Source organism: Cucurbitaria berberidis, assembly GCF_010015615.1.
Source record: "Cucurbitaria berberidis CBS 394.84 unplaced genomic scaffold K460scaffold_4, whole genome shotgun sequence".
NCBI lineage: Eukaryota > Fungi > Ascomycota > Dothideomycetes > Pleosporales > Cucurbitariaceae > Cucurbitaria > Cucurbitaria berberidis.
The window spans coordinates 595,799-619,385 of NW_024468938.1; the positions used below are offsets into that span (position 1 = coordinate 595,799).

General features: G+C 49.4%; 7 protein-coding genes across 7 annotated transcripts; 2 read left to right on the top strand and 5 right to left on the bottom strand.

Moving 5' to 3' along the window:
* Positions 1-396: 396 nt before the first annotated feature.
* K460DRAFT_396305 (uncharacterized protein) lies at positions 397-3,780 on the bottom strand (the record flags this gene model as incomplete). Its single annotated transcript, XM_040936095.1, has 4 exons — positions 2,485-3,780; positions 1,611-2,343; positions 929-1,560; positions 397-830 (listed from the first exon to the last, which is right to left on the bottom strand). Exons 1-4 carry the CDS (start codon positions 3,653-3,655, stop codon positions 397-399), a joined length of 2,970 nt encoding a protein of 989 aa, XP_040785396.1. The 5' UTR covers positions 3,656-3,780.
* A 417-nt stretch (positions 3,781-4,197) lies between these two features.
* K460DRAFT_407219 (uncharacterized protein) lies at positions 4,198-5,299 on the top strand (the record flags this gene model as incomplete). The annotated part of the gene is made up of 2 exons (XM_040937047.1): positions 4,198-4,841; positions 4,900-5,299. The coding sequence occupies 2 exons, from the start codon at positions 4,198-4,200 to the stop codon at positions 5,297-5,299; spliced, it is 1,044 nt and encodes a 347-aa protein (XP_040785397.1).
* Positions 5,300-5,466: 167 nt separating this feature from the next.
* K460DRAFT_367777 (uncharacterized protein) lies at positions 5,467-11,114 on the bottom strand. Its single transcript, XM_040933644.1, has 8 exons — positions 10,841-11,114; positions 9,957-10,794; positions 8,268-9,904; positions 7,901-8,215; positions 7,228-7,845; positions 6,262-7,057; positions 5,882-6,205; positions 5,467-5,806 (listed from the first exon to the last, which is right to left on the bottom strand). The coding sequence occupies exons 1-8, from the start codon at positions 11,077-11,079 to the stop codon at positions 5,633-5,635; spliced, it is 4,941 nt and encodes a 1,646-aa protein (XP_040785398.1). The 5' UTR covers positions 11,080-11,114; the 3' UTR covers positions 5,467-5,632.
* Positions 11,115-12,357: 1,243 nt separating this feature from the next.
* K460DRAFT_289271 (phenylalanyl-tRNA synthetase) lies at positions 12,358-14,397 on the bottom strand (the record flags this gene model as incomplete). The annotated part of the gene is made up of 6 exons (XM_040929109.1): positions 12,358-12,403; positions 12,455-12,572; positions 12,623-13,658; positions 13,708-13,817; positions 13,866-14,022; positions 14,083-14,397. The coding sequence occupies 6 exons, from the start codon at positions 14,395-14,397 to the stop codon at positions 12,358-12,360; spliced, it is 1,782 nt and encodes a 593-aa protein (XP_040785399.1).
* A 761-nt stretch (positions 14,398-15,158) lies between these two features.
* K460DRAFT_407222 (Pkinase-domain-containing protein) lies at positions 15,159-16,708 on the bottom strand (the record flags this gene model as incomplete). Its single annotated transcript, XM_040937048.1, has 3 exons — positions 15,159-15,288; positions 15,337-15,998; positions 16,049-16,708. The coding sequence occupies 3 exons, from the start codon at positions 16,706-16,708 to the stop codon at positions 15,159-15,161; spliced, it is 1,452 nt and encodes a 483-aa protein (XP_040785400.1).
* A 259-nt stretch (positions 16,709-16,967) lies between these two features.
* Positions 16,968-17,915, top strand: K460DRAFT_432272 (uncharacterized protein). Its single transcript, XM_040938351.1, has one exon. It carries the CDS (start codon positions 17,075-17,077, stop codon positions 17,597-17,599), a length of 525 nt encoding a protein of 174 aa, XP_040785401.1. The 5' UTR covers positions 16,968-17,074; the 3' UTR covers positions 17,600-17,915.
* Positions 17,916-19,042: 1,127 nt separating this feature from the next.
* Positions 19,043-21,950, bottom strand: K460DRAFT_134979 (uncharacterized protein). Its single transcript, XM_040926703.1, has 4 exons — positions 21,377-21,950; positions 20,109-21,273; positions 19,968-20,041; positions 19,043-19,916 (listed from the first exon to the last, which is right to left on the bottom strand). The coding sequence occupies exons 1-4, from the start codon at positions 21,808-21,810 to the stop codon at positions 19,277-19,279; spliced, it is 2,313 nt and encodes a 770-aa protein (XP_040785402.1). The 5' UTR covers positions 21,811-21,950; the 3' UTR covers positions 19,043-19,276.
* Between the last annotated feature and the right edge of the window lie 1,637 nt (positions 21,951-23,587).

A 23,587-nucleotide genomic window follows, 5' to 3' on the forward strand; every position in this document is an offset into this window, starting at 1 on the left:
TAGATTTCGATGAAGCGATATTCGACGTTAACGGCGACGAAGCGACAGACATCGTGTCGAAAGCCTCAAGATGTCTGTCTTTGATAGAAGGTGTTGCTTTCAAGTCACGGTTTTCAGTCTGTTGAAAGGTTCGGCGAGGCTCCCGGATTCACTTGTTGACTCTCGATTTGGCGGGAATAGTATCCTTGCGAAATGGAAGTATCAAGCGATCAGAACCCCTAGTATAGCTCAGGGTCTGAAAAGCATAATGAGGCTCTTCTACCCAATGTGCCTTTTCCTCATCCAAGGCACTCGTGTAGAAAAGGATGTGGACGATGTCAACGTGTTTTTCTTGGTAGACTTCGTTGCTTCGCCACAACCTTAAATTGCTTCCCCGACACAGGTCAGAAGATATTCTTACGGGGGTCGGTAGAATATCAACTGTGCATCCTCTTTGCCGTTATTCGTGTAAAGTAGTGTTTGCAACTTCTTGCTTGAATCTGTGTCGGGAACGATACATCTGATGTCTGTGAAGTCATTCTCTAGCTTGCTACAGGAGCTTCTAGGGAACTCGATCAAAACGTTTCCATCAGCGTGTGTTGTTGTCAAGGGAATGCTGGACCCAGTAGCTGGGAAATGCTGCGTGATAAACGTACGAGCGTTCCCGTCTGAACTGAAGATTGATCGGATGCTCAACCCTTTGTCTTCTCTATAACGCCAATGTAGGTCGCATGCTTTCCTTTCGACACCGTGAAGCGTTGCACGCTCAACAAGCACTCGTCGACACAATGATTTCCATTCCAATGGTTCATGGCCGATATTGACCTCCGTCAGTGATTTTCTGCGGAAACCTAGCTCACGGGGTATACAAGGTCTTCAGGTTCCGCTTCGGGGGTAATGGTACTCAAATGGGTTATCGATGAAGGTTTGGCATGAGACTTTGACATACTCGAAAGATCAGTTAACTCGGACAGTGCCTGCTGCGCAGTAGAGTTTGGTGAGGGCTTCGATTCAAAGGCACGCCAGTCCACGGAAGTTTCTATTGGCTGTGCCGGGTCAACGTGTGACACCTCGCGTGTATAGTTCATTCGCGGATCCGATAGCATCTTCTGTGCCTCCTGCTGCATCGTCTCGAAAGGAGAAAGAATTGTTCTCCGTGATTCAATCGTTCGTTTCGCGCAATTTTCTTCAATCATGATGGCATCATCTACCTCTCCTCTGAGATGAAACATCATGGCTGCAATCTTATCACTTCCTTCAGGTGACGTCATTGGCTTGCGCGGGTCCATCGAGCTGCCAACCATATGGGTGGCTAGTCTTTCGCTCTTTAACCATTGATTCAAGACCTCAGAGTCTTTATAGAACTCATGCGCGGCAGACTGCATAGGTAGGCGAAAGGTCATCCCACTGGAAGGAACACCCAAAAGACTCGCGGAAGAATGGAGGCTGTCAACATTCTCTACGCTTGAGGATACGCTCAAAGGATTCGGTGAGTAGGTCCGACCACCTGATTGCATTGACTGGAGGGGAGCTGCGTCAAGTAACCGCTGCGTTTGTTTGGCTTTTTCTAGATAAATTCGACTACATTGTTGTCAGTACCAAGAAACAGAATATAACTAAGAGTTACTTACAGTTTCAGGAAAGAAGTACAAATCTGGAGTCCCCGGTAGTGACCTGTGATCTTTTTAAGCAACTGATTGATATCTTTCACTTTCAGTATGCTATTGAAAGCGAAAACCTTCAAGCTCTTGCGCCGCTCAGACATAGATCCTGTGATACTCTGCTCGCAGGCCTGCAAAGTGTCTCGCCAATCAGGCACAGGGAAGGGTAGTGGCTTCCCATACTCAGTCATGAGCTCAGCCAGTTTCACGAAGCAAGCTTTCAAAGTTGCAAGCTCGCGTACAAGTCCTTCCAAGGCCTTTTCTGGACCCTTCCTAGCTTCTGGGACATATTCGCAGTTCACCATGGTTGTTTTAACGACATCATCTAATATTCCTTTAGCCAGAAGCCAGATGCGCGTGGAGATTTGGGCCAGCTGGATAGCATCAGTAGCACTGAAGCTAGGAGACGTAACCACGCTCGTGGTCGTGGCACTGTAATCCTTCGTAGATGTTGGCTTGTTGTCCTTTTCGACGGGGGGACTATTGGTGACACTCTGCTGTTTAAGAATGTCTGACTGGAACTTCAGATCAGCAATTTCGTCTGTATTCCGAACAGATGGGATACGTGAAAGTCCCTGCACGGGTATTCCAAAGACGGCGGTGGAAGTTGTTTGTTCTGTCCGCTGAACAGCCTTTTCAAGCTCGGGCAATATATGACGGGCAGCCATCACGTACGCGAACCCGGACTTTTGGCACCCCGCCACTATATGACCAAGGAGCTTTCTAGTCACTACATCATGTACTGCTGACCCACAATCGCCATCTGCAAGTAAACCTCTAAGTCTGATAGAGTATACTTCTTGAAATGTTTCGCCTTTCGGCACCCGGATGTAAGATGGCGAACCTTCCACAATGCCTATTATCCGGTCACATGAAGCTGTGTGGGTGATGACTGCGGTCTGATCTTGTGCTTGAAGGGCGATCTTATCCATGGTGAGGTCCGAAACGCCGAAGTGAGAACTTGGGAGAAATATGTCTTCATCCATCTTGATCAGAGCCCAGTCTTGGTCTATCGACCACTTAAAGAGGGATCCCAGTTGTGCTAAAGATCTATGTTGAGTACCTCCAGGTGAACAGCTTCGGGTTTCAGCGTCGACCAGTCTAGATGAGATATGGTCTTGCTCGAACGAGAAGGGTGCGGCCATTGCATCAGCCAGATCGCTTGGTCGCATCTTTGGCGTAGATGCACTGGCATGAGTGACGGTATTCGATGACGTAGACTCTTCGCCGGCCTGAGATACATAGGAAGAGTCGGAACGACTACCAGAACTGCAACTTCCAAGACTTGTTATGGAAGTTTCTAACTCGTCATCGACTTCCAGCTCACCGTCGCTGTCGATCTCAAAGTCGTCGTCCGGTATAGCGAGAGGTAAAAGCGGGCGCGGTCGTCTCTCGAAGAAGACATGCGAAGGCGCAAGGTAGTATATCTGACCCTGTAGTTGTATTGCATTCGCGGTAGCGGTGTGAATGGATAGCTTATCATCTTGGACATAAATGGGCATGCCGACCAATCGTAATGGCATTGACTTATCAAAGAACGCCTGCCTTTGAAACAGATCTTCTCCCCTGACCGTGTCTGTATTCCCGCCTCGCGCAAGCTGTTCCAGCTCCTCGCCCCATCCTGGATCTTTCGACATGTGGGCGGTCTTGAATTCTGAATAATTCTTGAGTATGCCACTTTTCTTGATCACGTTTCGAGCCTCCTTTCCATACCGATTGCTCTCGGAGATAAAACAAATCGTAGGAGATGCCGTCCTCTCCGATCTTCCAATCATATATAGTGACAAGATGACGAAATCCTCACTGGATAATGATGCAGACCACCCATCCAGATGATGCAAGATGTTTTGTTTGAGCTCAGAGTAGAACACGTCTCTGGCACATCCGGTCGCTATCCAGCAATGATAGAAGAAGTTGATCGGACCGACGTACTTTCCTGAACGGCCTTTGGCTTGTTTCACATCTGGACGTGGAATTTTCTGGGGCACTAGAGTATCCGTAAGATGGCTGGACATTGCAATGATATAGTCATTGAAACCGAAAAACCGAGGTTATGAAGAAGCAATAAAAGGAGTAAAATGATGTCTATGCACTAGGGCAAATTCGCGTGCATAATAGCGAACGAAGAACAAGAGCGAAGGGTGGATGTGTAGGAGAGAAATTTGTGAGTTGGGTCAGGTTGGGGTAGGCAAAGTTTTGAGGCGCAGCCTTCGTTTATGCAGGTCAGCCACGCACACCTGGAGCGCTTCTCGAGGATTGAAGCATGATCCTACCGTTATGGGTTTCTACGCAGTATGATCCCGGGCTTGCAGCACAGCGAAGGCGTGTTCTCGGGCAAAAAACGCCTGGGAAATGTTGCCTGTCTCATGGCTGCTGCCTTGGAGTTTCAGCCCAAGCGTGCTCAAAAAATTTCATTGGCCAGAGGCAAACGAAGATGTGCAGGGAGGTGGCTAAGCCACAAGGCAGTGTTTTCGAGTACGCACATGAGGAACATATATGAGGGTCGAATGTCTTCGCACCTGCGGATTAGATGAACCGTCTAGTATTTGACGTCATTATGAATATGCTAAATAGCGCACTCAACAAGACCTCAGTCGACTGGGCAACTAGACGCGCGATAATTGAGCATATGTGGCCAACAACTATATCCTCCGGACTACGGAAGGACGACCTTGACCTTGAGCCTTATTTCAGATATTACACCAGACAGTGTCACGATGCCTTAGTCGACCATGGACAACATGTCCTAGCTAGAACTCACCAGGATATCATTGACATCGCATGTCGATTCGAGGACCAGAATTCTCGGGACACAATAAAAGAAGGCTTGAGGTCAAAACTCTTGAAGCCGGAGCGACCTAACGTAGACAATATACTAGACGGAGCAATAGATCTGGCTGCCCGGTTGCACCTGATGATTAACATTTCTTACGCCAAACTCTTCATTTCCGGTCAACTACAGCTGAGCTGGGAGTCCGGAAGTCTGAAAGACCTCCTGAGTAATCACTTCAGCGAAGCTGTAAGACTTGGCAATGATGGTATTAAGCTAGATCCAACATTTACAGCGACAAACCTGGAGTCTATCGCTGGCATTCAGATCAAACCTACGGACAATCTTGTAGATCATCTGCGCTTGATAGATAAAGAAGATAAGGTCGTTGCAATCTTTCACCATGCTTCGTTCCTCAACCGGCAAACAGGGTACGTCAGCCTGCCAGAATACAAGTCATCAGAAGCCCGCCACTCACACATTGGACAGCACTGTACTACCACAAGGTCTCAAGGAGGAAACCTTGCGAACATTATCCCTGCTGTTCCCGCAACATGATCGGCAAACTCGACATTGGCTCAAAAAGCAGTCTGGTCGCTTCGACGATATGCTACATCGTTGCGACCCGATACGGCTCGAGGATCGCCAAATCGAAAAGTTCCATTTCTGGCACGACCGACTGGTCATGCTCAAGCAAGCTTTCGATCAATCTCGACCTGCAACAATGTCTCAGTGGTGGTTCGACCGACGAAACGGTGTTCAATGGTACACCTTTTGGATTTCTGTCCTTGTTCTGCTTTTAACGATTATCTTTGGTATAGTTCAGAGCATTGAAGGGGCGTTGCAGGTTTATAAGGCGTATCACCCAACACAACCTGTTAGCCGTTAAAAACGCAATGGTCAATCAGGTTAGAGAGAAGCTTGATAAGGGTCAACTAGATAGTAGTAGTCAGTATCCCTAAATCATGCACTTATGCTTATATCATTATAAGCCACTATTACAATATGCAACGCCAGCAATCCCTGAGCACTTACAGAACCATAAAGGTTTTCGGAGGGGAGTATCATGAGCATGCAATTGGATGGAAAGGGATAAAAGTTGGCCTAAGGAGATTCAGCGACCATCTTGAATTCTCTCATGTATGCATATTGTTGTCAATGTACATCTCCACAAACGCATAAATAGATCATTGATATTAAGCCAGTTAGAAAATGATAGTCTCTACAAAGTCTTTCCAATCCACTGTTGCACTTCGAAATCCAGGTATATCCCCTCCAGCCTGAGCGGATCTATAAATATCTTGAACCCTATATTTGTAGTCGTCAAGTTATAAATCCTGACGATGACATATACCCGGTTCGGTCGTTGGTCCTCAATCAACGCCATATTTTCCATCTGTGCTTTGTTTCAGTGGATGCTATATAGTTTCGCATAGACAGCAAGAGGGAAAGGTGCTTTGAGACGACTTACTCGCTTGTACTGCCCACTGCTCAGATAGAACCTAGTGTTACACGCGCTCGTCGTGCTCTTCACCTCGAGATAATACTCGATTGGCATTGTTGTATGATCATGGCCGATGGGTATCTGCTCGGGGAAACTACCAGTGCAGTTGTCCCGTAAATACTGCGTGAGAGCGCCAGTATGATCTGTGTAAACAATATCTGCGGTCTCGCGGCCGACCCAATTTTGCATAGATTCGTAACGTGTAGCACTTTGGAGTTCGCCGCGTATGGTGCTCTGCCAGTTTTCTTGCGTGAAATCCGGTAAGTTGAGAGTGGACAGAACTTCGAAGACCTTGACAGGAAGTCAGCTTGCGAATGGAAAACGTGAAAATGTGAGGAGGAGCTCACGAAGGCTTCTCCAACGGCGCCAATCCTTCGATCGTGCGCAAATTCGTTCACCTCGCGATTTCCAAAGGTGGCCACATGATCAAAGTAACGATATTCACCATCTCGCGGCGGTGTGTAGGCAACGCCAACACCACCCCCTCCTTCTCGTCGATGGCCTGCTCGCTGTGCAATTTGTACAACTTGCTCGATGAGTCTTGGGTACTGCGCAGGGGAAGGGGGTTGTATCGCATCTCTGATATCGACTCGAGACGGTGTATGTTCGGATTCATCACGGTATCGCGACGGTGCCCTAGGCGTCAGATATCCAGAGTCATTAACGATAGTAGTAGCGTCGGAGTCGTCGAAAACGGAGTGTGGTATAGGGGTTCTGGGGCGTTCGTCCTCCGACAACTCCGGTATGTCAATTGCAGGCTTCTCAATCCAGTCCACCGATGGGACATCCTGCTCCGTAAGGATGTCATCAAGATCTCTTAGACTGCTTGCCACAATACTCGAAATGTTGAATTTAGCAGACGCATCAACTCCTAGGACACGAGTAAGCAGTTCTGGCATTTGTGATCGATAGCATGCCCGACACTGCTGTTGCTCTGCTGGTACATAGATTCTGAGTTGCCCGTCCACTTCCTCGTGGTGGATGAATGCCCTGTCGCTCTGCACGCTTAAAGACGGGGTACCAAGTGGAAGAGTCAGATGTGTCGAGATGTCATCTGTAGTGAAGATCAGAGCAGTTTTGAGTCGATCGAACAGGGCATGATCATCCCGCAGAGCCATTATGCTCATGTACTTTGCCGCGCAGCTGCAACTTGTTAGTCCAAGTTCGACACGGAATGAAGTGCAGCTTTTTGTTCATTCATGTAGATACAGAACTGAGCACTTCAATCGGTAGACTAAATTCTGTAGAGATATTTCTTCGAAGTCGTGTATGTGAAACGGGACGGTGCGGCAACGGGAAAGATGGCAACTCACCAGTACAATGCATACGCCTTAGACTGCAGTTCTGTCGAGAGGCTTTCGTTCTCACTGGAGTCAACCCCGACTCTCGAAACCTCCTGAACCATCACGGAAAGGTAACGACTCTGAAGTCCTAGGTGTTGAAATACGGCGTGCAGGATTTGGACTTCGTCCACTCGGAAGTCGAGCAGGACACCATGTCCAGATAGTGCGTTACCGTATCGTGGATGATCCGAGATGGCGAAATCATCTTCGACATCGACGAGAATCAATGTGCCGTCAGCCAGCTTCTTGGGCAGGAATTCGACTTCTTTGAGTGCGTCTAGCGCTCGCGCAACACTAGATTCAACCCCGGTCTTCGCTAACAGCATGCCGATCTCTACGAGGCGGCGATGTATCTCAGATATCCGTGGGTGCGCTTCGTTTGCCATACGTTTGACTTCGTCAATTAGCATACCTGGGCTAGCTTTCTTGATGCGAAGATGGCGAACAAAGAAATCCTCCAGTTCTGGGTATATGTTGGAGAGGTCCTGGAAACCAGTGAGTGGGAACGGACTCCTCCAAAGGCATGTATGCCGTGTATGCCAGCTGCCGTCTTCGCCTAGAATCATTGTCTCCTCTGAAAATGAGTCTCTAGTGTCCTGTTAGTGGTCGAACTTTTAGCCATTTCAACTAAATATTGACTCACTTGACCTTTTGCCAGTCCTCGTTAGTTTTAACATTGGTATTTAGGAACGAATAAATGTCCTCTAAAAGCGGCAAGTCTGTGGTGTCATCGTTGTCTCTTCGTAGTTCAATTTCCTCTAGGACATTGTCAATTGTCCAGTCTGGGATTTGAAGGACAAAGGTAAAAAAGGTCGTAAGCAAAGCATTCCTCCCATATGACTGCGCCAATACGGTCTTATAGCTCATGAAATCGGGACCTTGCCATATGCATTCGTCCTGATCCACCCAGCTGTTTTGATGAGGATCCCAAATATTTGAAGTAAAGGTAAAGAAAGATCTGGTACCCAGTGTCAGTCACACGGAAGCTCTTTACAGTTGAAAGTACGTACTGGAGATCAGCATGCTGTTCGACCGTCGCCATTCGCGCTATGTCCTCGTATATATTCTGTACCTTGACCAGGTCTACAACAGCAGTCCGAGACTTGATCGCCTCCAGTGCTTGCTTGTAAAAGCTCAGATCCGGCTTTGAGGCTACCCCAAATTGCTCCAGAAACTGCCATTGTCTGTACGTCGTCTCAGTCAGGGCGCCATCCGGCAAGACAAGTATGTGGAAGTGTGCCTCATGAAGGCCCAGCGCGGTGATTCTGGAGAGGATGTCGGGCGTAGGAAGATAGGTTCTGTGGAGCTCTACCAACGATCCGGACTGACAGGGAACCTTGCGGTTCCGTATATCAGAATTAACGTAGCTTACAGTCTGCTGGTACTCATTCCAGTGGGCTTTAAGAGTGCAGAGGAACTTCTCAGGGTTATGCTGCAGTACGGCCTGCAAGCCTTGAGACAACAATGATCTAGAGCCAAAGCCTCCATCTCTTAATGGAGGGTAATGGCGGGCATTGGTTATACTTGTAAGCCAGTCTTTCCACGTCCGGTCTCGTACACGGACGGTGCTAGGCTCCAGATCGACTATGGAACTTGACAGAAACCCTGCCACCGTACCAAGGTTGTACCTTATCTGCTCCGGCAACAGCTGATACATATCGTACTCATTGTATGAGGGGTGGTATAGAGACTGAGAAAAGGCTTTCTTTTTGGTTCCACCTGCTAATGCAACCCAGACCCGCCAGGATTGGACTTCACCCAGTTGGGGATGAAAGTGAAACAGATATCTGAGTTGTTGGTTTGTTGGATCAAATGGTGCGGAGTTTGACAACTGTGCTTGTTTTATTTTGGAAAGCACTGTTTCGACGGGGCATTCCTTGACACCCATAGCAGTGTATAGCTCTTTGCGTTTACCATTCGAAGCGGCATGAAGCGCGACCATACTCAAAGAGATAGAATCTGGGATGCGAATCGAGCCAGTTGTTGGGAAGTAAATATCGGTCAAACCGCCGGTTGTTCCAGGAGCACCTGTCCACTGGCTACCACCAGCAAGAGGAATGATTGCTAGTCTTTTGATCCTTTGCTGGCAAGTCGCATCTGAACGCCTGAGTCCTACTAAAATGAGCCTTGCAAACGCTTCCTGCCAGGATTCATCTACGCTGGTCCTCACCGCTGACGAAAGGCTTACAAGGTCCATTTGAAGCCGATCGACCATTTCGGTCCAACTCATTATTCTCGCTCCCAGTTCGCTCAGAATGCTTGAGTGGCTTGCACTATATTCGGGTGCCAGATAACACTCATTGGCCAAGTCCTTCAAAATCGGCCGACCCTCGTGCAGCATAATAGTAGGGAGCTGTCGTAACTCGCTAGGTGGTTTGAGCTGTCTCTTCTCCCACGACTGAAGGATAGACTTGGTCTTCAGCCCATCCTTAATACTCGAGAGTAATGACTTCCAGGGATGTTCCATGGGCCTGGTGGGTAGATATTCAAGCCAAGAGTATCTTAGAGAATGATCCGCTTTCGTGAAAGATTGGCTCACTGCCCAGCAGAACATTTCAGCAACACCAGTACAGATAGTGTCATTCCATGGACAGTCTATGACACTTTCACGATTAGCAGCGGTTATAAAATCGGATTGAATTAGAAACTGTGTGACTGGATTAGCATTTGAGATCAGACAATTCCCACGGACTACACACCTGGATCTGAGGAAGCCTTTGCAATGGCAAGTAAGCGAATACATATTGACCCCGTTCGGAAACTTTCGGTTTCATTGTGGACGGATCAACCGGAAAGGCCAGGTCAATGGTAACACTACTCTTGTCTTTTCGGCGACGATCCTGAGGCATACGGTGCTTTTTGTACCTCAACCTAAGATAGGCACTCACATCTTGTGACGTTATGCCGCCTAATTCTTGCGAACGGGTTATCGAGGTCAAGCTAGACGATGATTTCTTGGCTTTGGTGATGCTTATCATTTCAGTGGAGCCATCCATCCTGGTCATGCGGGCTTGGATTTTCTGTAGTCGCTGCAGGAAAAAAATGGTTGTTTCGGGGATATCTGTAACCGCGTCAAGCAGCTTTTTATAAGCCGTCGTTGTTGTGTCTGATATCTTCAGAGTGATGCGTGTGCTCACATCATCAGGCAAAGGTTTCAGTTCAGCGTCCAGTGGAATTACCATGCCTAGGCCGTTATCTTGTGGATGATGTTGAAAGCGAAAGGACCAGACGCCCGACTGAATATGAACCTCGTGCGCAATGGAGAACACTGATTTGAAGCCGAATCCTTTCTCGCCGATATGGGTATCGGATGTTGAAGCCTTCTTAGAACTCTTGCCCGTTGCACAGATAGCCTCGACGTTTGCCCGAGTGAATCCATCTTCGTTACTGTCAATGAGTATCGTCTCGGGTGTGATACTGAATCGCACGTAGGGTGCTGCACGATGATTGGCGTCCTTGCGATAAGAAGAATCATCGGCGTTTTGTATAAGCTCGTACAGAAAGCGGTACTTGGAGGAGTAAAGCTGCTCTGAAATACTAGATAAGTTAGTGTGTTGTTAGCAAATGGTCCTGACGATCGTACCTGCTGGTATATGCTGCCTCCATATCTCGATTTCGCTCAACAAATGCTAACATAAGATCACGATTTCGAGGCATGAGGTTCTCCAGATCCAAGCGCACTTCGTCATCGAGATGGCCTTTCGAGATTCTAATCTTTTCCGTGATCGCCTGAGCCTCGCGTACCGTAGACGGCTCTTCATCACCGAGCGCATCCAGCACTTCTTGGAGCCTACCCGCAAGACGGGGATGGTGTGCCTCCATAATCAGTGGTTTTAGAAGAAATTGCAATATAGAGGGGTAAGGAGTCTATCAGACTAAGTACCCTCAAAAGCATCACTTTTTGGTGGGTGGCCGTGCGACTTCATTGGCTGCTGCGGGTGTGTGGCACGGTTTTCACGGCGCATCTTCGTTGAAACGTCGTAGGCAACAGCTGTCGCTGAGGGATAGTTTGACAGTGAAAGGATCCGCTGCAGACGGTTGGTCTCGATCTCCACCTTTTCATGGAGCGACGTATCTCTGTAAACAAGCAGCCCCGATTCCTCGAGGACGGACAAATTATACACTGTAGACGACGAAGCACCCCCCTGGCACTCTACTAGATCGTTTCTGCAAGGCCTAAGAGATTGCGGGACGCTACCACAATATCACTAAGAATAAATGAAGCTTACTGGTGCTACCGGTGCATAGTCAATAAACCTCACCACTCAGTAAGCGCCGATGAGCCTTCCGAACCTACAAGGTACAGCGCAGTCAACTAAGCAGCTTCCCCGCCACACGTTTCGGGTGTGGTTAGTCGGCCCGGTTTTCATGCAGGAAAACCCCATATCGAATCGAAGAAAATATCGATGCCTGTATAAAGTTGGCGAACCGCGTGTTGGCGCAAAAAGGAAGCCTCGTAGGCTGGAACGGATATATGTTCTGCTTCGATTGCTCAGCTAGCTACAAGCTGATTGATAGCATAGAAGTTGAGACCGATGTCATGATTGCTAGCGTGGTTGGAAGGTCAGATCAGCCTCTGTTTTGACAGCAATCCGGTCAGTATGCATCTTGACGGTCAGCCTATGTGTGTGTTCAAGCTTGTGCCTGTCTAAGGTACAAATGCTGTATACTTGGGTAGACGTTGTATAATCCGCTCTTGCCAACGTTGACTTAACTTTTCAAAAAAGAAAGAAATACAGAGTACAGGGCGAAAACCATCACCTCTCACCTGTTCATTCCGTGAGAGTGTGCGTTCGGGACCGAGGTCGCCTCCAGATGAAGAAATAGAGGTATTCGAAACAGATCAGCATCTATCGAGGGTTTGTATCTTTGTTGGCCCGGTACCTGTGGGTATATTAGGAAGAATAGGTGAGCATCTACAGTCTGACAGGGACCAACCATCGTCCACTAGTATAACTTAATGTACTTAATGTTGTGAAAACTGAATAGCGGTTGATCATGTATCGTTTTGATTCGTATATCTGGTCTAGGTATCTATCGCGCTGATTTCAATACTCTGTCGTTGATACTCGCGAACGGGTTTAGCCAAGAAAGTTTTGACTACAAGAAGACCTCCAGGTTGAACTCAACGGTGCTGACAGGGTATCTAAAATGATAAGTTAGTACAAACAAAACACGGAGCTTGAGTTGAACTTACGGCAGCTCGAACTTCTGCAACACACTTGGATGTAGAATACCGAAAACACCAATTGTATGGTTCTTGCCACCAAGGTTGAGCTTGATAGCCGCTGAGTGACCCGCCAGGAACGTTGGATCTGGCCTCATTAGTCACTTATCCCTACGCTAACGACACAATACGACTTACCATCAACCTCCTCGATCCAGTAACCCTCCAGCTTCTCATTCTTCAAGCCATCTTCCCTTGTCAGGAACAACGATCGGAGCATCAGCATTAGCCTATCGAGCAGACCGTGCACCTGCTCGAATCCACTCGTCTTGCCCATGAAGGCCGCTGCGAAATGTCGCTCGTTTCTGCTCTTTCGCTCCTGCTCCATATCGATGAGACCGATGTCGCTTACTTCAAAGATCTTCATCGGCACGGAGTGGTGCTTGTTCGAGTTGATGGTCTTCAAAAGGCCGGGTAACAACGACGTGCGTACGAGCTGATATTCTGCCGTCTTCGGATTTGCAAGCTTAATAGCTGTGTTACCGTCGTCTTTCCGGTTCAGGAACTCGAAGTTCTCTTCGTGTGAGCAGAGAATGAGAGGCAGGACTTCTGTCCATCCTGAAGCTGCTGACTCCAGACGTATGATATCGCTGAGCTTATTGATCGGTAGTGGAGCTGAGACGGCGGCGGTCTTGTTTGGGTATACGCGAGGAAGCTTGTTGAAGCCGTATGCGATGGCGTAGTCCTCCATGATATCTGCTTGGTGAAGGATATCCGCTCTCGTGATGGGTACCGAAACGTCCAGAATGTTCTTGTCTGACTTCGATGGCGAAACGTCGTGACCCATGCGTGAGAGCAGTTTTGAGATCTCTTTTGGGGACAGGTCTAGGCCCGTTACCTGGTTCAGATAGTCGACCTCGGCCTGCATCTTCCTTGGTGAAAGGTCTGGTGTCTCTCTCGATTCGCCGTTATGAGATGAAATGATCTTGATCGGTTCTATTGACTCCGCATACTCGCCGAACATAGCGACGAGCATGTGGCTGACTACCTCAAGTTTTGTCTTGTCTGTTGCGGTCATCTCGATGAAGACATTCGTCGTGTTCAGCGTGATTTTGCTGTGATTACTGTTGATGATGGGGGGCAGCGAGACGACAGTCCGATTAGAGTCGTAGATGACGGGGTATACTGGTGAGTCTTTGACGATGTGTAAGAACCGGCCGAGATGTTTGTCTTTCTACTCAATATTAGAATAATGATGCAACAAAGCGCGTTTTGTCGCCTACCTCATAGAATTGCATAAGCTCCTTGCCATCCATCTCTTTGGTCTGGTTTAGAGGCGCAAACTTGATCTGTTCCGGTGCTAACGCTTCATAAGAGAAGGGACCCTTGATCGCTGCCTTCTGTTAGCTTAATATTTAAGCTTTGCCATGAGTTTACCCACTATCAAGATCGTGCGTGCCTATTGCAACCAATGTCCGCTGCCGAGCGAGGTTGGCGTGGAGCTTGTCCTGTAGCGCGATGAAGGAGTCGTAGCGTTCTTGGGTGAATTTGATGTTCCGTAATATGAAGGCAGAGCAGAGAGGGCGTATTTGCGCTGTCTGTATACTGTCAGATCATCTCCACACACCCTTATGTCTTTGGTACTGTAATTAACCTACCTCTGGCTTGATCTCGAGTACCTGCGACTCCGCATCTTTCGGCGCGCTCAATGTCCACTTGGGCAGCTTCTGCTGATCCAAGAAGACTTTAAGGTTTAGAGCAATTCCCTCGAAACATAGCATATCATATCGGTTTGCAGGTATCTCAATCTTCAACTGTGGTGGTTGCGCCAGGTCTTCTGGTTTCGTGCTCTGACTCGTGTCTTCGTCCAACTCGATGCCGAACTCGAAACATAGCTCGTCGAATTCCTCCGTTGTGTACTCGCGCCCTAGCTCCTTGAAGAGGGCCGCCTTGTTAACTCCTATGGTCGGCATTTTGGACTGTGCTTATGGCGACTGTTCAGCTCGATTGCGCACTCGCGTGGTATGGAGGGGTATTTGGAGGGGTAGTTGGGGATGCTCAGCGAGCGGTAGGCGGTCGATTGCGTTTAGGTTTTGGGAGAAGCGGTCGCCGTATATGCGAAGGCTTTCGAAGCTCTATAATGCTCTCAATCGGCTCCTTGGGTGAGACTGAGGCGGAGTAAATTATTTGGTGTGACTCCGAATTCGAAAGTTCTACCGGGCCGCGTTTGGCGCTAGTCCAAAACGAGTACTCTCCCAAGAAACCATCGTTCTATGGATGTCTTCGAGGGAGTGTCTCTCATCGCGCGCAATTTTTATTTTTCTGCTTGAGCATGCTGCCTTACTCAGATGGTATCGGATCGACTTATATTGTAAGGTATCGTGTTCACAATTATGTCGCTACATGCAACACCAAACCCATAGCTCAAACGCCTGCCAATGCCTCATCCACCTTCTTCGAATTGAGTCCCGTTTGAACGGCCTTAATCAAGATCCAAAGCCTCATAGATCATAGCCCATGCCGTCACCCCGAACAGACATTCCCAATGCATGCTTGCTAAAAAAAACTTTCGCTTTCATCTGCCACCTCGATGATTGCCGTCAAGTAAGAAGTTGCGGCCAGCCCTCAGTCAATGTCCAGCACATGACCCTAGGTATCAAAACTGAGAATAAGAATATTTGCGTGGAATGTTTCGTTTCTGGTCAAAATAAATCGAAGAGTAGTAAGTGCAGGCTTACTCCTTCCAGTCCCACACCTGCTTGAGGAAGTGGCCCATGTTGACCTTCTTGGACTTCATCTCGATCATCCAGGGATGCTCAAGCATGCGCCAGGGCGTAGCTCGTCGAGGACAGTCTTTCTCAAGACTGTTCAATGTTAGCATGCATCTTCTTCGGCAGGATGATCGTACGTACCAGCACTCAATGAAGTACTTGAAGTTCTCTGTCCACTTGATGCCGCTCTCTGGCTCGTCCTTGAGCTTTGGGATAGGTTGTCGGACAATGTAGGTCAGCAGGTCGATGAGACCAGCACGGGGGTTCATCTCTGTTCCGTCTGCTGGGAAAGGGAAGCGATGTTGTGCGACTTCAAGCAAAGTCACGCCCAAGCTCCACACGTCACTGGTGATGGTGTAGCTCTGTCCGGTGATGCGTTCGGGTGCCATGTAATATGATGTGCCAATGAAGGTATTGGCGTCTCCTTTGGTTCCAAACTCTCCGGACACACCGAAATCGCACAGCTTCACTTGGCCGTTTCGACACAACAGAATGTTGCTAGGCTTAATATCTCGGTGAATGATACGATGGGAGTGGAGGTAGGTCAATCCGTTCAAGACGCCTTCCGCGACCTTACCAAGAACCTTCTCACCAGTGCGGCCTCCCAATTTCTTGACCTCCCGATAGACTGCATCAAGGGAACCACCTTCGCAGAACTCCATAGCGATACTGATGGTGCCTGTGCTGTCATCCATAAAAGCGCCATAGTACCGGCAGATGTGGTCACTGGCACAGTTCTTGTTGAATGACAGTTCTCGCACAATTTGTTTCTTGACGTCTGGATCAGGGTTGGTTGTGATAATCTGTAGCGGGAAATTAGCCGATATATTGTGAGGTAATGCATGGTACGCACCTTTAACGCGAATGTGGTCTTTCCACCTTTCAGTATGCATTTTGTGACAGCACCGCCAGCACCTTCGCCCAGGCTCCCCTTCTCTTCTATCATGCCTTTGGCGCTCGCCGCCCTCCATCCAGCGTCATCGAGATCGTCGACTTCTAGCGGTCGTCCCTTCTCTAGAGCCAGGGCCTCCAAATCTGGTATTGGCTGGCTACTGTTCTCCCTCTCCATCGACGGGGCGCCTTCACTTCCCCCTTGAGATATGGCTGAAATAGGATCTGAGCCTTTTTGTAGGCCAGGAAAGCCCAAGGCAGCCTGATATGATGAGGCTGACCCATTTGCCTGTACCTCGCCAAAGCTCCCTGATCTCGAGTGTGCGCTCGCATCGCTCGAGCCTCCTGCCGAGAGCCCTGTGCCAATCTGTAGCGGGGGTAGCCCCCGTGGGTTCTGTCGGCCTTCATGTGGTGTGGTGTTGGAGCCCATGGGTGTCGCAAGCCGCAGCTGTGGTGGCATAGGGCGGCCGAGGGTGGGTACCGCCGCATCGCTCGCGCCATTCACAACGGGTCTCGCGCTGGGTGAGGCGGGGATAGAGAGGCCGAGGCGTGGTGGGCGACTTCCACTTTGGGCGCGACCGCCGGGGATTGGGGGTCGAAGGAGGGGCGCGGGGGACGACATGGTGGGCTGTGGACTCGACGACGATGTGTTGTTGAACGGCAGCATCTACCGTATATCTACACCCAAGGGTACAGTAGCAGCCCTCGCTATGATGCCGTCTCCAGCTCTAGCGGTCAGGGCCCTGGTGCGTGGGGCGTCCTCTGCGGGCTGAACGGTGTAGCGATCGACTAGTCGCCCAAAGCGTGATTAAGCTCTAGGCTCGTCTTGCACGGTTGGAAGAATGAGGGGTGGTCTATGGAAGGTGTGAGGTTGCACGTCGCAGATGCTTGGTCCCAACAGTACGGGTCGCTGCCGTCAGCCGAAGTATGCTGACCGACTCTTGGGCGAAGAAAGGGTGGTGTGAAGAAGAATGGTGGTGGGTGGGGGATGAGCTTGGAGAGCACAAGAGGTTGCTCGAGTTTAGGCGGGAGGAGTGACGTTGACAGCCACGAGTCCCAGGAGGCAGGTGCGGCTCGACAGGCAGCAGGCGCGACTTGGTGCGGGAAGGGCGCTATTAGGAAGGTACAAAAGAGACTCGTCTTGCTCGAGTGCTCGAGATCAGGACGGCAGACGGGACGGAGGACGGTGGAAGGCCGCGCTGCTGTGGGCTGGATGGCGGCGGGTCGAGCGTGTTTCAGGACTCGAGAGGGTCCGAGGGGCTCACGACGGCGGTGGGGACAGAGAGGTGAGGCGCATGCGCGCACGGCTTGCCGAGAAGAGGAATACGCTCCAGCGGTTCGAGGAATATTTGTTTGGACTGAACTCCCGCCCTCGTTTGCGTGTAGGCGGAATCAACCCGGTGCCGCGACCAATAGACAGCCCGGTGAATGTGTTGGATGGAAAAGATGGGGGGGCAGCGAGTGTGAGGAGAGCTGGCCAGAGAGTACTGGGGAGCATGAGGCCACAAGATAGGATGAAAGGCACTTCGTCGAGCACTCCTGCACAAGCGCTGAGCCTACCAGTCTTTATGACTGGCTCCAAACCTTGTTTCGAGATCCGCTGGCAACGTAAACACTTCTCATTCGGGGGCCTGAGCATATGCGCTGGGTGCATGCGGTTGGTCTGCGTCTCCAGCCTGCCGCCAATGCCCACCACCACAGCTCCTCAACCATCTGCTCCATGCCTGACGTCGGCGCGCACCCAAAAACAACACTGTCAATACAGCCATTGTGCACCAAGGTAGCCTTCTGCGAATAGCCACGTTCCTCCTTCGGTAAGCCAACCTGCCAAAATGTCCTTTTGCGGACGCGAGGAGAATCGACCCGACTTATCGATCCCTGTGCAGCACGCGAGAAAGCAGTGAGCGTCTACAAGTCCATCCAATCGAGCAACTCGACGGCGCAACAGATGCATTGAACGGTGTCGTGGCTGACGTTAGACCGCTCTGCTGGCTCCTTCGTATTGCGCGCTTCACCGAGCTCAAGCTTGATGTCACCGAGCAGCACACACAACTTCCTGGCGAGCAGCATGCCGAAAAACCCAACCCTAGGTTTCTGCACCTGCAGTATGCACACTGCCCTGCGTAGTACTAGGCTTTGCCCAAGCTACCCCGACTTCTATTCACTCTCAGCAAGATCGCCTTGCCCCTGTCTCAAGAAGCGCCGCCTCCACGTCATTCATGCTCTTTCATTCACAATCGTATGAGATTGATGGGGAAATGCATAAATCTTTTCATTCAAAACGCAACGCGGGCGCTTATGGTGGCTGCCACATCCAATAAAGCTTCGGACCGATGAGTAAGTGCATTAACACCCCAGCCGTAGAAGGAATCGAGAACAGCGATAGCAGAGCCCCTCTGCATGCGGTGCCATTTTTAGCGACGCCATGTCCTCAATTAAACCGGCGTCCAACGTCGTCACAATACTGTCTTCTCTTCACTGTCTTGTAGCGAGCAGGCTGTGCAGATGGGTCCTGTACCAGAAAAAGCTATTTCGATAAACTAGTGTCAACACTACCCGCTATGCATATGCCAGGGTCGTGCATGAGGTCACACAGCTGAAAAACGCATGGCAACCCTTCCAAGACCGCGTCTGCGGATCTTCGTGTTGATAAAATTACTTTGAGCATTCTGCGTGACCCTTTTTCTATGTGAGCCTTGACACCCGCATCTGCACAGCCCATGTGGACACAGAGCAAGGGGGAAAGTAAATAAGGAACTTGTCCCTCGCAGGAGAATACGAGATGCAGATCAACAAGATCAATGCAGTTGCCCTCCTTTCCAATCAGCCTGACAATAGGAAGTGTCTGCCGAGTGTCATCAAGTATCGGTTTGGTGAGTGGGACATTAGAGCTAATGTAGCGGGAAGATCGTGGTAGGGATGAGTTATTGGAAGAAACCGCGGAAAGTCAAAGAGAGGCAGGGAAAAAGGTGAAGGTAAGAGATGAGGAGTCAGAAACTAAAGTAAGTCATCGAATTCGACAAAAGGAGTTGACCTTTAGAACACGGATGTCATATATGGTAGCTAAAGAGTGTTATATACGGGTATCAAGGATGCCTTACTCACTTATTTCTTTGTGCACGAAGCGAAAACATGTCGAAGGTGTTTTAGCTTCAGCATCTAGCATTGACCAAATTCACCTCCAAGTAACCTATGATCGAGCGTACTTCTGCTTCCATGTTTCCTGCCAATTCTCCTCCAGTAGCCATTCCGACTTCTCTTCCCGTACCACATCTTCAATAAACTTTCCGTTGCGTTCCAGCGCTATCAGCCATTCGCTCCAGCGACCGTGTTTTCTCGCATACATGGATGGCGTCAGGCCATCGTTATCGCGATGGTGTATGTCAACTCCCGCTCCGATCAATGCATTCGCAATCTCCTCGACTGCCTTCGGATCGCCGGGACTATCGTCTAACGCGAGTACACTGAAACAACGCTGGATTCTATTGCGTCCAAGACTGCCCGTTGAATCCACGTATGCACCGCTTCCCATTAGCGGGCGGATGGTGCGAGATACAGACTCCCAGTCCCACGGTGAATCATCAATGGTACTGGAAGTCGGATTTGGTATGAGGTTCTCCTTCTCCAGCCTATGCAAGTGCTCTTTCAACAGGGACCGAGGCCGGCCTTTGTAGTAATCCCAAAGTAGCATGTTCATCGCTGTTTCGAAGAGGAAGGATGACGAGTCATAGACCTTTTCAAGGACGTGGTCGACCGATGCTTCCAGCTTGAGTCTGCCGTCGTTCGACATTGAGCGCTTAAAAAGGCCTGCGACAACGCTGAAATCGTGACTAACTTGTTGTAAGAATTCGCACATAAAAGGGTGGCTATGGAAAACAAACTTGAGAGCCGACACTCCAATTCCTTGGCTTTCGAGATAATCGAACAAGTCTGTCCGGGCGTTTTCTGCGGCGAACTAGACATATTGGTCAGAGACTGGCACAGTTTGCTAATAGCGCACTAAGTTGAAAGTCCAAGCTTACATAAAGACACATGTTCCTTCCTTCTCGATTGATGTGATAAGGGGATATGACACCTTGTCGTAGTGCAGCATCGATCTCTTCAATAGTGCCCGTGGCGAACAGGTCATTGTATCGTTCATCAGATTCCGATACCGTGAACACATTCAACTGAGTATACAGTTTCGGGCTTCGGCCATTGGATAGATCGCGCAGGAAACGGGCGCTTATGGCATGAATCGACTGGCCGATTCCACATGTAAATGAGAATCCGACTTCATCGCTGACCTGCCTAACCTTTGGTGTACCCGCTTGCCGGGGGACATGAATTCGTAGATTTCCAAAAGGTGTGTCGTGAGAGAAGGACTGCTGTGTACTTTCTAGACGCCTGTGCGCATGTAGGTAAGTGTACGCCTCCTCTTTGACACTCGCTGCATTTGTTCCATCATTTGGGCTCTTTGATGTTCGTTTCCTTGCCCTGTCTGAAGATCGGGCGATATCCTCAGAGTAAAACCACTGATCTAAGGAAGTGGACGTGGACGCAAAATGACTTGCCGCCTCTTCTTGCGCAGCCGAAGCAATGAGGTGTTCGAATTCGTATTGCAGCCGGGCAATGTCCTGTAGTGAGAGCTCTCCACCCGCGTGTGCCATTATATGTTGTATGATGGCTTCTATATGGGATTTGACAAGAAGCAGATAAGCCATGATCATGTCACGCCTTTCGCCAAAGAAGTGAATGTCTCGATTTGGAGAGAAAGCTGTCTTGTAGCGCTTCGCGGATGGTTTGCTCAATGCTTCGATCTTATTAGAAATGATATTCTCGAAATCCGCGGAAAGGATCTCTCTCGTCTTCTGATGCTCCTTGGTGACTATCCGCTGCGTTTCAGTAAGATTCCTTGAGATATTGGCAGTCTGCTTGTGTATGTGCGTTGAGGAACGAACTAAACAGGCTTGACGGGAGAGAATCTTAGCGTGACTCCGATGAACAGAGGAAAACGCTTTTGAATGAGTTTTATGCTTCTGTAGGGTTTGTTGATGTTGTTCCTTGAGCGTAAAATCGAGTTCATGCCGGTGATCATCCAGTTGCGTTGATAAAGCTTCGGCCAGGGTGTGAATTTGCAGGCCATGTTCTTCGTAGCAATGGCGTATGAGGCTTTCAGTGTGTAGAAGGTCGATTGCGGACAGCTCTCTAAAAAATTCATCGTAAGCATTGGTTCCCTGACCCGGAAGCTGGCAACCAGCCTCCTCGTTTCATCCGCAAGATATACTCATAAAAGGAAAATGGGGTATACCTGCAAGCCAGAATCAGCGCATTTCCGAGAAGAACCTTCGAGCGCTCTAGATTTTCCAAAGCTTTGCCCGTCTTGCGCTCATCCAGAACATATCTGACTCTGCCCCAAGTCTTCGTCGTGCCTTTGAATCTCGAACTTAACAGTCTGAGGCTCTGCAGTTCTCGGTTGATGCCTCTGAGAGAAACGTCAAGCGAAGAAATTGCTCCATAGGTGTTTGCTAGTGATTTAGGCTTGCTGAGTCTTTCCAGACACTGCTTCGACGTTTCAGCTAGCATTGTGGTGTCTCTGATCAAATCACATAATCTGTTGATATCATCTGGTGCGTCAACTAGGTTGCGTAGGAATCCGTAAACCTCGCGGCCTGTTCGTACAGCAACATCCGCCGCTCCCACAACTGCGAAAGCGCCTGCTGCTATTTCCAAGGCTCCTGACATGGCTAGAATGAGATTGAGGTAACTGCAGCAGAAGCTGGTAATTGGAATGATGAAATATGATGAAGTTGGTCATTCGAAGATACAGGTTAACTAGTTGATGTTTGCTGATATGTAAGATTAACCATTGCACGTGTAAAGAGATAAAAGGCCCGTCTCGCCCGCCGGTAGGCTGTGGGCTAGTGCACGACCGTTTGCTTGCCTGTTTCATTAGCGTGAAAGAGATAGTGGCGCAAGAGAAGAGAACTACTCGCATGCTTGAAAGTGGTGGAATGTTGAGTTGTTTAGGTTACTGTAATACCGGGGGGTTTCAAGTTTTCCAAGGTATCGCAGGGTTCTATCAAATAGCAGATAAACGATCGAGAGGACGTGGTGGCGCACAGGGGTGAGATTAGCCGGGGGCGAAAGAAGAACGATGTCTGCGTCGATTGGCGTGGCATACGCCCCTGTCTTCAGCTGAATGTAACAGCGCGGGCGATCGTGCAACTTCTAGAGGGACGAGAACCATGAAAGGAATACCAACAGATTAGCAGACAAGAGAAGGCAAACACTAACGTTGCGGTGCTACAGGCTGGGTTCTCAAATGCCTCAATGGTAGATGCCGTGATTTGCTAGGAGTATGAAATGGGCGATGAAACGATCAACTGACACTACCTGCTAGAACGGAGGTGCGCGTCTCCACCGGTCCAGGCGACATAAAAAGGGGTGAGGTTAAGGTAGAGAGGGAGGAGTGGGGACCTCACGCGGCGGCCTCCGCTTCCCGTTCGCCTCCACGTCCCCACACCCAGGACCCCGTCGCCTTAAACATCAGCCACTTCTCCCCCAGCATCTCCTACATCGTCTCCAAGATGTCAGATATAATTTCACGCTAGACTAAACATGAAACGCTATCAGTCATCGACGGCACAGTTCCGGTTCCTGCATCATTCAACCGCAACGATGTTAATCCCCGAAAAGCGTCAGCGGGAGGGGCCATATCATATCCTATTAGGACTTTACATTTGATGCTTACAGTTGGCCATGATGTTGAGGTTGAGGTACATCCCGAGCACGTATTCCATCTTTTTTGTTCTCCCTGAACGTCTGCTGCGCCCTCCATCTGAGTTCAAGCTTTTGCCCCTCCCTCACACTGCTACGAGATAAATAGTTACACGAACATTAAAGCCCGCTTTGATCCCCGTAGCGCCATGCACTTCACCCTCAATTCGACCCAGAATAGCTTATCTCCATGCAACGATCTACCCCCAAATTTCTTGGTGCCTACATCCCAGCCTGCCGAGTACTTTGGATGAATTTGCGTGCAACATCGCTAGGTGTTTGATAGAAACATGTATTTGGCTTTGCGCTTCCGGGATTATAGTGGACGGTGAGGCCGAGGAGAAGCAGGTGGTACAACTAATGGCACCACGCGTACACAGGTACAGTTCTCGTCGTAAACACAAGCGCTTAGAGTCCCCTAATATCGCTTGTAGCACTTTTCTACCCATGCTAGCGGTTACATCTCATTGTGGAGTATGGCTACTGAATCCTCCGACATTGGACTACATCACTACCGTGGGCATGTCTACTACTAGGCTTAATAGTTCAGCATAGATTCCAGGAGCTATTTCCGTCGCCCATGTAGACACATGCACGAACTTGTGCGCCACATCAGTTCCCAAACTCCGTTTTGTGTCGCGGCACTTGTTGCACGCTGTGCACATGATGACTGCCCAATCTTGGTAGCACGAGGAACCCCTTGCTGCCCCCTGGCACTACAGTACTAAAAATGCACGTATAT

Coding starts and splice junctions, on each gene's coding strand:
- K460DRAFT_367777 (XM_040933644.1), bottom strand. CDS start 11,079: ATGGAGGCACACCATCCCCGTCTTGCGGGTAGGCTCCAAGAAGTGCTG. Junction 9,905..9,956: donor AAAGGCTTCCTCAGATCCAG/GTGTGTAGTCCG, acceptor CCAGTCACACAG/TTTCTAATTCAATCCGATTT. Junction 5,807..5,881: donor GCAGTGGGCAGTACAAGCGA/GTAAGTCGTCTC, acceptor AACAAAGCACAG/ATGGAAAATATGGCGTTGAT.
- K460DRAFT_432272 (XM_040938351.1), top strand. CDS start 17,075: ATGAGCTTGGAGAGCACAAGAGGTTGCTCGAGTTTAGGCGGGAGGAGT.
- K460DRAFT_134979 (XM_040926703.1), bottom strand. CDS start 21,810: ATGTCAGGAGCCTTGGAAATAGCAGCAGGCGCTTTCGCAGTTGTGGGA. Junction 21,274..21,376: donor GCGCTGATTCTGGCTTGCAG/GTATACCCCATT, acceptor TGAATTTTTTAG/AGAGCTGTCCGCAATCGACC. Junction 20,042..20,108: donor GAAGGAACATGTGTCTTTAT/GTAAGCTTGGAC, acceptor CAATATGTCTAG/TTCGCCGCAGAAAACGCCCG.